The sequence below is a fragment of the Eucyclogobius newberryi genome, unplaced genomic scaffold (assembly GCF_026437365.1).
Source record: "Eucyclogobius newberryi isolate DKJ021-1_F unplaced genomic scaffold, fEucNew1.0.hap1 SCAF_21, whole genome shotgun sequence".
NCBI lineage: Eukaryota > Metazoa > Chordata > Actinopteri > Gobiiformes > Gobiidae > Eucyclogobius > Eucyclogobius newberryi.
Genome location: NW_027315846.1, coordinates 18,857,123 through 18,869,974, shown reverse-complemented (window position 1 = coordinate 18,869,974; position 12,852 = coordinate 18,857,123). Strand labels below are relative to the sequence as shown.

At 55.8% G+C, this 12,852-nt stretch overlaps 2 protein-coding genes across 4 annotated transcripts in view; one reads left to right on the top strand and one right to left on the bottom strand.

Annotated features, from left to right (window-relative positions):
* Positions 1-1,392, top strand: part of LOC140370193 (formin-like) — a 44,439-nt gene extending 43,047 nt beyond the window's left edge. For both annotated transcript variants that reach the window (XM_072457230.1, XM_072457231.1), the window contains one exon: positions 162-1,392. In XM_072457230.1, the coding sequence (XP_072313331.1) occupies positions 162-206 (45 nt within the window). In that variant the 3' untranslated portion in view covers positions 207-1,392. The remainder of the gene's footprint in view (positions 1-161) is intronic.
* Positions 1,393-2,303: 911 nt separating this feature from the next.
* On the bottom strand, positions 2,304-3,714 carry grem1b (gremlin 1b). Of its 2 annotated transcripts, none has more exons than XM_072457601.1 (2): positions 3,461-3,712; positions 2,304-3,106 (listed from the first exon to the last, which is right to left on the bottom strand). In XM_072457601.1, exon 2 carries the CDS (start codon positions 3,103-3,105, stop codon positions 2,554-2,556), a length of 552 nt encoding a protein of 183 aa, XP_072313702.1. In that variant the 5' UTR covers position 3,106; positions 3,461-3,712; the 3' UTR covers positions 2,304-2,553. The 2 variants fall into 2 exon arrangements, with proteins under 2 accessions (XP_072313702.1, XP_072313701.1); XM_072457600.1 differs by having other exon boundaries at positions 2,308-3,106; positions 3,465-3,714.
* Positions 3,715-12,852: the final 9,138 nt, after the last annotated feature.

Sequence of the window (12,852 nt, the reverse complement as noted above, 5' to 3'; positions counted from 1 at the left end):
ACTTTATTTGTATTATTTTACTATAAAGACAGTTTCCAAATTACTTCTCATAATAGCGATATGAAACAGATCAGTTGGCTCTAAAGTGAGCAGACATACATGTGCACACGACTTACTGCTCTGGGTGTGTGTTGTGACTGTTCCTTGCCTTTTTTCAACAGAAAGAGCGGCTGCGGCAGAAGGAAGCCGGCGTGTCATCCAGCTGAGCTATTGAGTTGGACTGGATTGTTTAACATCACATACGTTTACACTTATTACCTGCCTCAAACAACAGACTCTGGAACAGATTAACAACACATCTACTGCCCTTCTGCCTCACTACAGCGATGGACATCACTTTTGAACTTTTGATATGACTCTAAAAGTTTAGATACAAGCGCTGCTAAGTGGAATAACGCATGTCTGATGTTGGGGGGAAAAAAATGTCTTACAGTTCAGAGGTCAACCTCATTCATCCAGCTTGATGTGACCCCTGAGTGACCAGCTGTGAACAGTCACCAGGGGTCAGCGAGGACAGGACCACTATTACTACTGTACTCCATAATCTGAGTGTGGGCTTCTCCTCCTTTACACTGCAGATGCATTACGTTCATCATGGCCCATTAACAGTGTAAGTATGCCATGTTGTAGAAGCTGCTCAGACTGTTCAGATGAAGCCATAGAATTACTGTTTGTAGATCTGACTCTCTCGTCCCCCAAAACTAGAGCGGTTCAGACCTGGTGTGGATGATGTCCGGCACAGTTGCACTTTTTGCTTGCAGTAGCTGTAGCGCACTATAACTCCTCTGTAATGCTACTGTGTGCATTACTTTATATTAGCACGCATTTCCTATGCAAGGGCCTACTTTTCTTTATTCTTATGCTTAATGCTTCCAGGAGCGCGTAGAAAGTTTTATTTTTGTGTATTTTATTCGAACAGATAAAAAAATAACCATTCCTGAATCTATTATTTGTACAAAAGGGTTTTATTTTTTGCTTGAAAATGTCAATCACAGTGTTCCATATTTTTATGGGATGTTTAATGTTGATGTTGCCAGTGGCGCAGTGCAAATGAGAGATATATATTTATTCACATACGAGGTTATTGTATTTTTAAGAGCCTGGGTTTATTTATTTATGGAGGAAAGTGTTTTCTCTTCACACGTGGGGAAAGGGAGGTTCTGCTTTGCTTTAAATGAGCACCTTTAATCAGACACGTTCCAATCATACGGTGACAAATTCATTTTCAAACTATTGGACACTTAAAATGAATAGCAATGAATTCATTGTGAAGAAGCAGGGTTATGACGGTAATGACCTCTTTGTCTCTCGGCAACCTTCAGTCACTCAAATAGGTGCTCTGTTCTTTTATGGAATTGTTTTAAATTTCAATAATAAACTACTGGACATGAACCAACTTTTGTTTTACATTTTATTTGCTCCATTAGAAAGTGTGTGCCATATTGCTGTCCACATTGTAATTAGGCCTAAGTCCAGGAACCCAACACACGTCAGTATTAATTTATGAACCAAAAAGGAGTATGATTCATATTACAGCCAGACTCTTCAACTCTGAAGCATTCCAGGTTGTGTTGGAGACAGTAAAACTAGTTCCTGGAAGTTTATTTAAAGTTGACTTTGTTTTTAGGAATGTGAATTATAATAGAGCATGTGTTTTTTATTTGATTCTGTTCTTTCATTATTATGTAGTCTTATTTTGGACACACACATGTACATTTGACAAAATGTCACAGGGACAGTAGACAATATGGAATGGTTCCTACTATACAATCACAATATGTAGTATTCATATGTGGAAAATCGGGTATTCAAATGCCAATGAAGCCTAACATTTTTCTTACCAAAAAGGCAATGCTGAATGTGCCTGAAAACGGATCTGAAGGCACATCTTTAGCTTTAACTGAAGGTGTGTAAATTAAATTATATACAATATGCAAAATGTATTATTTAGTAGATAATTTAATCCAAGAAAGTACCCATAATTCTAGTTACATCATACATCTCCTTGCATTGTACAGATGTAATGTGAGGACCAACTGAACAAAAGGACCTAAGTCCTCTGCATGATACAAGTGCCTTACAAAAATAGAATGAACATAATATTGGGATATGCTGGGCTTCACTCAATCACATACGATTAAAGTTACATTCGGAGTAAAACTAGTCCGTCTTATTCCACACAGTGGAAACACCTTTAAAACTATATATATATATATATATATATATATATATATATATATATATATATATATATATATATATATATATATATATATATATATATATATATATATATATATATATATTATAATCAAATCGACAACACAGAAACTATTCCTGTAGTGAGTGTTCTTATCACAGCATTATATAAACCAGGGACGTGCAGATCTATTGGATTCAAAGCCGTGCGTAATGCGTAAAATCATTCCAACTGGCGTTCTATTCCCGTGCAGAGCTGTGAAATGTCTCCGGCTGGAGTTACAGACAAAGATGAAAGGAAACGTTTGGTTTCCAGTGAAATCAGACGTGTGTCCTGTCCGCGCGCACGTGGCTCTAGTCCAGATCTATGGAGATGCAGCGGCACTGCTTGACGCGCTGGATGCGCTTCTTCTTGGTGGGCGGCTGTTGGTCAGGACAGTTCAACGTGAACGTCATGGTGGTGAAGCGCTTGGGTTTACAGAAGGAGCAGGACTGGAACGCACCTTCCTCCCTGCGGATGTGTCTGGGGATGTAGAAGGAGTTGCACTGTCCGTAGCAGAAGCGGTTGATGATGGTCCGACTCACGCATCCCTCCTCGTGGATCGTCTGTTTCAGCGGCTGCGTCTTGCACCAGTCGCGCTTCAAATACTGGCGCTCGGTGACGTGCAGCGCCTCTTGGCTGGACTCCAGCACCTCGTCGGCTGGAGAGGACGAGCTGTGTCTCTGGTGGGTGCCTGAGCCCGCCGGAGGAGGAGGGTGAGGCTGCTGCTCCGATTCGTTTGGGTTGTTCTTGTCCGGATGAGGGACGGCGCCTTGTGATCCACGGTTTCTTTTTGAGACCGCGGGAGAGGAGATCAAGCCAATGATGAAAACCACACTGCAGAGCACACGAGTGGAGCTGGCCATCCTGCGGAATTCAGCATTATTATTATTAATAACAATTATCATAATTATTATTACTATTATTATTATTATCGTTATTATTATTATCATTATTATTATTGTTGTTATTTACAGGTGATATCGTGATTACGCACAGAATGAGAGAAAAACGTGTTGCCATAACCAAACACAAGCAGCACATGGGGAGATCACTTTAAGTTTACAGACAAAAGCACAACGTTCCATATAAAAACACTCTCTTGATCATTTTCAAATGCTGATGTTTTGATAGGCGCATTAAAACACTCTTAGCGTGTGTCTCGTGCCATAACGCGCACAAAATAACAGAATTGTAGAACAGATGATTCCCAGTGCTCACTCACTTGTCCGTGTCCCTGTCCTGCAGTGATGGGCTGTGGTGGGACCTTCACAGATGAGCGGGACCCTCTCGCGTCGACTCCTCACTGGCGGGACTGTGCTCTGCTGGGTGGGAGACCGAGTGCTCCATAGAAAAGGGGCCAGGGGGTTTAATACAAATTACTCCAGCGCCGCACTGTCTCCCTTTTAAATGTCTGCCAGCTGAGATGTGCACAACAGCTCCCTCCACATTATTGGCTAAGAGCGAAGTAAAGAAAATCAAAACTATCCGCCCCCTCAACACTTGAACTCGTGGAGCAGCAGGAGAGAGACAGGCAGGGGCAGCAGGTGAGAGACAGGCAGGGGCAGCAGGAGAGAGACAGGCAGGGGCAGCAGGAGGAGAGACAGGCAGGAGAGAGACAGGCAGGAGCAGCAGGAGAGAGACAGGCAGGGGCAGCAGGAGAGAGACAGGCAGGGGCAACAGGAGAGAGACAGGCAGGGGCAGCAGGAGAGAGACAGGCAGGAGAGAGACAGGCAGGAGCAGCAGGAGAGAGACAGGCAGGGGCAACAGGAGAGAGACAGGCAGGGGCAGCAGGAGAGAGACAGGCAGGGGCAGCAGGAGAGAGACAGGCAGGGGCAGCAGGAGAGAGACAGTCAGGGGCAGCAGGAGAGAGACAGGCAGGGGCAGCAGGAGGAGAGACAGGCAGGAGAGAGACAGGCAGGAGCAGCAGGAGAGAGACAGGCAGGGGCAGCAGGAGAGAGACAGGCAGGGGCAACAGGAGAGAGACAGGCAGGGGCAGCAGGAGAGAGACAGGCAGGGGCAGCAGGAGGAGAGACAGGCAGGAGAGAGACAGGCAGGAGCAGCAGGAGAGAGACAGGCAGGGGCAGCAGGAGAGAGACAGGCAGGGGCAACAGGAGAGAGACAGGCAGGGGCAGCAGGAGAGAGACAGGCAGGGGCAGCAGGAGAGAGACAGGCAGGGGCAGCAGGAGAGAGACAGGCAGGGGCAGCAGGAGAGAGACAGGCAGGGGCAGCAGGAGGAGAGACAGGCAGGAGAGAGACAGGCAGGAGCAGCAGGAGAGAGACAGGCAGGGGCAGCAGGAGAGAGACAGGCAGGGGCAACAGGAGAGAGACAGGCAGGGGCAGCAGGAGAGAGACAGGCAGGAGCAGCAGCAGGAGAGAGACAGGCAGGAGCAGCAGGAGAGAGACAGGTAGGAGCAGCAGCAGGAGAGAGACAGGCAGGAGCAGCAGGAGAGAGACAGACAGGAGAGAGACAGGCAGGAGCAGCAGGAGAGAGACAAGCAGGAACAGCAGCAGGAGAGACAGGCAGGAGCAGCAGGAGGAGAGACAGGCAGGAGCAGCAGGAGAGAGACAGGCAGGAGAGAGACAGGCAGGAGCAGCAGGAGAAAGACAGGCAGGAGCAGCAGGAGAGAGACAGGCAGGAGCAGCAGCAGGAGAGAGACAGGCAGGAGCAGCAGGAGAGAGACAGGCAGGAACAGCAGGAGAGAGACCAGCAGGAGCAGGAGAGAGACAGGCAGGAGCAGCAGGAGAGAGACAAGCAGGAACAGCAGGAGGAGAGACAGGCAGGAGCAACAGGAGGGAGACAAGCAGGAGCAGGAAAGAGACAGGCAGGAACAGCAGGAGGAGAGACAGGCAGGAGCAGGAGGAGAGACAGGCAGGAGCAGCGGGAGGGGAGACAGGCAGGAGCAGGAGAGAGACAGGCAGGAGCAGCAGGAGAGAGACAGACAGGAGCAGCAGGAGAGAGACAAGCAGGAGCAGCAGGAGGAGAGACAAGCAGGAACAGCAGGAGGAGAGACAGGCAGGAGCAGCAGGAGGAGAGACAGGCAGGAGAAGCAGGAGGAGAGACAGGCAGGAGCAGCAGGAGAGAGACAGGCAGGAGCAGCAGGAGAAAGACAGGCAGGAGCAGCAGGAGAGAGACAAGCAGGAACAGCAGGAGGAGAGACAGGCAGGAGCAGCAGGAGGAGAGACAAGCAGGAGCAGGAGGAGAGACAGGCAGGAGCAGCAGGAGAGAGACAAGCAGGAGAGAGACAGGCAGGAGCAGCAGGAGAAAGACAGGCAGGAGCAGCAGGAAAGAGACAGGCAGAAGCAGCAGGAGAGAGACAGGCAGGAGCAGCAGGAGAGAGACAGGCAGGAGCAGCAGGAGAGAGACAGGCAGGGGCAGCAGGAGAGAGACAGGCAGGAGCAGCAGGAGAGAGACAGGCAGGAGAGAGACAGGCAGGAGAGAGACAGGCAGGAGCAGCAGGAGAGAGACAGGCAGGGGCAGCAGGAGAGAGACAGGAAGGGGCAGCAGGAGAGAGACAGGCAGGGGCAGCAGGAGAGAGACAGGCAGGGGCAGCAGGAGAGAGACAGGCAGGGGCAGCAGGAGGAGAGACAGGCAGGAGAGAGACAGGCAGGAGCAGCAGGAGAGAGACAGGCAGGGGCAGCAGGAGAGAGACAGGCAGGGGCAACAGGAGAGAGACAGGCAGGGGCAGCAGGAGAGAGACAGGCAGGGGCAGCAGGAGAGAGACAGGCAGGGGCAGCAGGAGAGAGAAGGGCAGGGGCAGCAGGAGAGAGACAGGCAGGGGCAGCAGGAGAGAGACAGGCAGGGGCAGCAGGAGAGAGACAGGCAGGAGAGAGACAGGCAGGAGCAGCAGGAGGAGAGACAAGCAGGAAAAGCAGGAGAGACAGGCAGGAGCAGCAGGAGGAGAGAGACAGGCAGGAGCAGCAGCAGGAGAGAGACAGGCAGGAGAGAGACAGGCAGGAGCAGCAGGAGAGAGACAGGCAGGGGCAGCAGGAGAGAGACAGGCAGGGGCAGCAGGAGAGAGACAGGCAGGAGCAGCAGGAGAGAGACAGGCAGGAGAGAGACAGGCAGGAGCAGCAGGAGAGAGACAGGCAGGAGAGAGACAGGCAGGAGCAGCAGGAGGAGAGACAAGCAGGAACAGCAGGAGAGACAGGCAGGAGCAGCAGGAGGAGAGACAGGCAGGAGAGGGACAGGCAGGGGCAGCAGGAGGAGAGACAGGCAGGAGAGAGACAGGCAGGGGCAGCAGGAGAGAGACAGGCAGGGGCAGCAGGAGGAGAGACAGGCAGGGGCAGCAGGAGGAGAGACAGGCAGGAGAGAGACAGGCAGGAGCAGCAGGAGAAAGACAGGCAGCAGCAGCAGGAGGAGAGAGACAGGCAGGAGCAGCAGGAGGAGAGACAGGTAGGAGAGAGACAGGCAGGAGCAGCAGCAGGAGAGAGACAGGCAGGGGCAGCAGGAGAGAGACAGGCAGGAGCAGCAGGAGAGAGACAGGCAGGAGAGAGACAGGCAGGAGCAGCAGGAGAAAGACAGGCAGGAGCAGCAGGAGAGAGACAGGCAGGAGAGAGACAGGCAGGAGCAGCAGGAGAAAGACAGGCAGGAGCAGCAGGAGAGAGACAGGCAGGAGCAGCAGGAGAGAGACAGGCAGGAGCAGCAGCAGGAGAGAGACAGGCAGGGGCAGCAGGAGAGAGACAGGCAGGAGCAACAGCAGGAGAGAGACAGGCAGGAGCAGCAGGAGAGAGACAGGCAGGAGCAGCAGGAGAAAGACAGGCAGGAGCAGCAGGAGAGAGACAGGCAGGAGAGAGACAGGCAGGAGCAGCAGGAGAAAGACAGGCAGGAGCAGCAGGAGAGAGACAGGCAGGAGCAGCAGGAGAGAGACAGGCAGGAGCAGCAGCAGGAGAGAGACAGGCAGGGGCAGCAGGAGAGAGACAGGCAGGAGCAGCAGGAGAGAGACAGGCAGGGGCAGCAGGAGAGAGACAGGCAGGAGCAGCAGGAGAGAGACAGGCAGGAGCAGCAGGAGGAGAGACAAGCAGGAACAGCAGAAGAGACAGGCAGGAGCAGCAGGAGGAGAGAGACAGGCAGGAGCAGCAGCAGGAGAGAGACAGGCAGGAGAGATACAGGCAGGAGCAGCAGCAGGAGAGAGACAGGCAGGAGAGAGACAGGCAGGAGCAGCAGGAGAAAGACAGGCAGGAGCAGCAGGAGAGAGACAGGCAGGAGCAGCAGCAGGAGAGAGACAGGCAGGAGCAGCAGGAGAGAGACAGGTAGGAGCAGCAGCAGGAGAGAGACAGGCAGGAGCAGCAGGAGAGAGACAGACAGGAGAGAGACAGGCAGGAGCAGCAGGAGAGAGACAAGCAGGAACAGCAGCAGGAGAGACAGGCAGGAGCAGCAGGAGGAGAGACAGGCAGGAGCAGCAGGAGAGAGACAGGCAGGAGAGAGACAGGCAGGAGCAGCAGGAGAAAGACAGGCAGGAGCAGCAGGAGAGAGACAGGCAGGAGCAGCAGCAGGAGAGAGACAGGCAGGAGCAGCAGGAGAGAGACAGGCAGGAACAGCAGGAGAGAGACCAGCAGGAGCAGGAGAGAGACAGGCAGGAGCAGCAGGAGAGAGACAAGCAGGAACAGCAGGAGGAGAGACAGGCAGGAGCAACAGGAGGGAGACAAGCAGGAGCAGGAGAGAGACAGGCAGGAACAGCAGGAGGAGAGACAGGCAGGAGCAGGAGGAGAGACAGGCAGGAGCAGCGGGAGGAGAGACAGGCAGGAGCAGCAGGAGGAGAGACAGGCAGGAGCAGCAGGAGGAGAGACAGGCAGGAGCAGCAGGAGAGAGACAGGCAGGAGCAGCAGGAGAAAGACAGGCAGGAGCAGCAGGAGAGAGACAAGCAGGAACAGCAGGAGGAGAGACAGGCAGGAGCAGCAGGAGGAGAGACAAGCAGGAGCAGGAGGAGAGACAGGCAGGAGCAGCAGGAGAGAGACAAGCAGGAGAGAGACAGGCAGGAGCAGCAGGAGAAAGACAGGCAGGAGCAGCAGGAAAGAGACAGGCAGAAGCAGCAGGAGAGAGACAGGCAGGAGCAGCAGGAGAGAGACAGGCAGGAGCAGCAGGAGAGAGACAGGCAGGGGCAGCAGGAGAGAGACAGGCAGGAGCAGCAGGAGAGAGACAGGCAGGAGAGAGACAGGCAGGAGAGAGACAGGCAGGAGCAGCAGGAGAAAGACAGGCAGGAGCAGCAGGAGAGAGACAGGCAGGAGAGAGACAGGCAGGAGCAGCAGGAGAAAGACAGGCAGGAGCAGCAGGAGAGAGACAGGCAGGAGCAGCAGGAGAGAGACAGGCAGGAGCAGCAGCAGGAGAGAGACAGGCAGGGGCAGCAGGAGAGAGACAGGCAGGAGCAGCAGGAAAGAGACAGGCAGGGGCAGCAGGAGAGACAGGCAGGAGCAGCAGGAGGAGAGAGACAGGCAGGAGCAGCAGCAGGAGAGAGACAGGCAGGAGAGAGACAGGCAGGAGAGAGACAGGCAGGAGCAGCAGGAGAAAGACAGGCAGGAGCAGCAGGAGAGAGACAGGCAGGAGCAGCAGCAGGAGAGAGACAGGCAGGAGCAGCAGGAGAGAGACAGACAGGAGAGAGACAGGCAGGAGCAGCAGGAGAGAGACAGGCAGGAGCAGCAGGAGAGAGACAAGCAGGAACAGCAGCAGGAGAGACAGGCAGGAGCAGCAGCAGGAGAGACAGGCAGGAGCAGCAGGAGGAGAGACAGGCAGGAGCAGCAGGAGAGAGACAGGCAGGAGAGAGACAGGCAGGAGCAGCAGGAGAAAGACAGGCAGGAGCAGCAGGAGAGAGACAGGCAGGAGAGAGACAGGCAGGAGCAGCAGGAGAAAGACAGGCAGGAGCAGCAGGAGAGAGACAGGCAGGAGCAGCAGGAGAGAGACAGGCAGGAGCAGCAGCAGGAGAGAGACAGGCAGGGGCAGCAGGAGAGAGACAGGCAGGAGCAGCAGGAGAGAGACAGGCAGGGGCAGCAGGAGAGAGACAGGCAGGAGCAGCAGGAGAGAGACAGGCAGGAGCAGCAGGAGGAGAGACAAGCAGGAACAGCAGAAGAGACAGGCAGGAGCAGCAGGAGGAGAGAGACAGGCAGGAGCAGCAGCAGGAGAGAGACAGGCAGGAGAGATACAGGCAGGAGCAGCAGCAGGAGAGAGACAGGCAGGAGAGAGACAGGCAGGAGCAGCAGGAGAAAGACAGGCAGGAGCAGCAGGAGAGAGACAGGCAGGAGCAGCAGCAGGAGAGAGACAGGCAGGAGCAGCAGGAGAGAGACAGGTAGGAGCAGCAGCAGGAGAGAGACAGGCAGGAGCAGCAGGAGAGAGACAGACAGGAGAGAGACAGGCAGGAGCAGCAGGAGAGAGACAAGCAGGAACAGCAGCAGGAGAGACAGGCAGGAGCAGCAGGAGGAGAGACAGGCAGGAGCAGCAGGAGAGAGACAGGCAGGAGAGAGACAGGCAGGAGCAGCAGGAGAAAGACAGGCAGGAGCAGCAGGAGAGAGACAGGCAGGAGCAGCAGCAGGAGAGAGACAGGCAGGAGCAGCAGGAGAGAGACAGGCAGGAACAGCAGGAGAGAGACCAGCAGGAGCAGGAGAGAGACAGGCAGGAGCAGCAGGAGAGAGACAAGCAGGAACAGCAGGAGGAGAGACAGGCAGGAGCAACAGGAGGGAGACAAGCAGGAGCAGGAGAGAGACAGGCAGGAACAGCAGGAGGAGAGACAGGCAGGAGCAGGAGGAGAGACAGGCAGGAGCAGCGGGAGGAGAGACAGGCAGGAGCAGCAGGAGGAGAGACAGGCAGGAGCAGCAGGAGGAGAGACAGGCAGGAGCAGCAGGAGAGAGACAGGCAGGAGCAGCAGGAGAAAGACAGGCAGGAGCAGCAGGAGAGAGACAAGCAGGAACAGCAGGAGGAGAGACAGGCAGGAGCAGCAGGAGGAGAGACAAGCAGGAGCAGGAGGAGAGACAGGCAGGAGCAGCAGGAGAAAGACAAGCAGGAGCAGCAGGAAAGAGACAGGCAGAAGCAGCAGGAGAGAGACAGGCAGGAGCAGCAGGAGAGAGACAGGCAGGAGCAGCAGGAGAGAGACAGGCAGGGGCAGCAGGAGAGAGACAGGCAGGAGCAGCAGGAGAGAGACAGGCAGGGGCAGCAGGAGAGAGACAGGCAGGAGCAGCAGGAGAGAGACAGGCAGGAGAGAGACAGGCAGGAGAGAGACAGGCAGGAGCAGCAGGAGAAAGACAGGCAGGAGCAGCAGGAGAGAGACAGGCAGGAGAGAGACAGGCAGGAGCAGCAGGAGAAAGACAGGCAGGAGCAGCAGGAGAGAGACAGGCAGGAGCAGCAGGAGAGAGACAGGCAGGAGCAGCAGCAGGAGAGAGACAGGCAGGGGCAGCAGGAGAGAGACAGGCAGGAGCAGCAGGAAAGAGACAGGCAGGGGCAGCAGGAGAGACAGGCAGGAGCAGCAGGAGGAGAGAGACAGGCAGGAGCAGCAGCAGGAGAGAGACAGGCAGGAGAGAGACAGGCAGGAGAGAGACAGGCAGGAGCAGCAGGAGAAAGACAGGCAGGAGCAGCAGGAGAGAGACAGGCAGGAGCAGCAGCAGGAGAGAGACAGGCAGGAGCAGCAGGAGAGAGACAGGCAGGAGCAGCAGGAGAGAGACAGACAGGAGAGAGACAGGCAGGAGCAGCAGGAGAGAGACAGGCAGGAACAGCAGGAGAGAGACAAGCAGGAACAGCAGCAGGAGAGACAGGCAGGAGCAGCAGCAGGAGAGACAGGCAGGAGCAGCAGGAGGAGAGACAGGCAGGAGCAGCAGGAGAGAGACAGGCAGGAGAGAGACAGGCAGGAGCAGCAGGAGAAAGACAGGCAGGAGCAGCAGCAGGAGAGAGACAGGCAGGAGCAGCAGCAGGAGAGAGACAGGCAGGAGCAGCAGGAGAGAGACAGGCAGGAGCAGCAGGAGAGAGACCAGCAGGAGCAGGAGAGAGACAGGCAGGAGCAACAGGAGGGAGACAAGCAGGAGCAGGAGAGAGACAGGCAGGAACAGCAGGAGGAGAGACAGGCAGGAGCAGGAGGAGAGACAGGCAGGAGCAGCAGGAGGAGAGACAGGCAGGAGCAGCAGGAGAAAGACAGGCAGCAGCAGCAGGAGGAGAGAGACAGGCAGGAGCAGCAGGAGGAGAGACAGGTAGGAGAGAGACAGGCAGGAGCAGCAGCAGGAGAGAGACAGGCAGGGGCAGCAGGAGAGAGACAGGCAGGAGCAGCAGGAGAGAGACAGGCAGGAGAGAGACAGGCAGGAGCAGCAGGTGAAAGACAGGCAGGAGCAGCAGGAGAGAGACAGGCAGGAGAGAGACAGGCAGGAGCAGCAGGAGAAAGACAGGCAGGAGCAGCAGGAGAGAGACAGGCAGGAGCAGCAGGAGAGAGACAGGCAGGGGCAGCAGGAGAGAGACAGGCAGGGGCAGCAGGAGAGAGACAGGCAGGAGCAGCAGCAGGAGAGAGACAGGCAGGAGCAGCAGGAGAGAGACAGGCAGGAGCAGCAGGAGAAAGACAGGCAGGAGCAGCAGGAGAGAGACAGGCAGGAGAGAGACAGGCAGGAGCAGCAGGAGAAAGACAGGCAGGAGCAGCAGGAGAGAGACAGGCAGGAGCAGCAGGAGAGAGACAGGCAGGAGCAGCAGGAGAGAGACAGGCAGGAGCAGCAGGAGAGAGACAGGCAGGAGCAGCAGGAGAGAGACAGGCAGGAGCAGCAGGAGGAGAGACAAGCAGGAACAGCAGAAGAGACAGGCAGGAGCAGCAGGAGAAGAGAGACAGGCAGGAGCAGCAGCAGGAGAGAGACAGGCAGGAGAGAGACAGGCAGGAGCAGCAGCAGGAGAGAGACAGGCAGGAGAGAGACAGGCAGGAGCAGCAGGAGAAAGACAGGCAGGAGCAGCAGGAGAGAGACAGGCAGGAGCAGCAGCAGGAGAGAGACAGGCAGGAGCAGCAGGAGAGAGACAGGTAGGAGCAGCAGCAGGAGAGAGACAGGCAGGAGCAGCAGGAGAGAGACAGACAGGAGAGAGACAGGCAGGAGCAGCAGGAGAGAGACAAGCAGGAACAGCAGCAGGAGAGACAGGCAGGAGCAGCAGGAGGAGAGACAGGCAGGAGCAGCAGGAGAGAGACAGGCAGGAGAGAGACAGGCAGGAGCAGCAGGAGAAAGACAGGCAGGAGCAGCAGGAGAGAGACAGGCAGGAGCAGCAGCAGGAGAGAGACAGGCAGGAGCAGCAGGAGAGAGACAGGCAGGAACAGCAGGAGAGAGACCAGCAGGAGCAGGAGAGAGACAGGCAGGAGCAGCAGGAGAGAGACAAGCAGGAACAGCAGGAGGAGAGACAGGCAGGAGCAACAGGAGGGAGACAAGCAGGAGCAGGAGGAGAGACAGGCAGGAACAGCAGGAGGAGAGACAGGCAGGAGCAGGAGGAGAGACAGGCAGGAGCAGCAGGAGGAGAGACAGGCAGGAGCAGGAGAGAGACAGGCAGGAGCAGCAGGAGGGAGACAGACAGGAGCAGCAGGAGAGAGACAAGCAGGAGCAGCAGGAGGAGAGACAAGCAGGAACAGCAGGAGGAGAGACAGGCAGGAGCAGCAGGAGGAGAGACAGGCAGGAGCAGC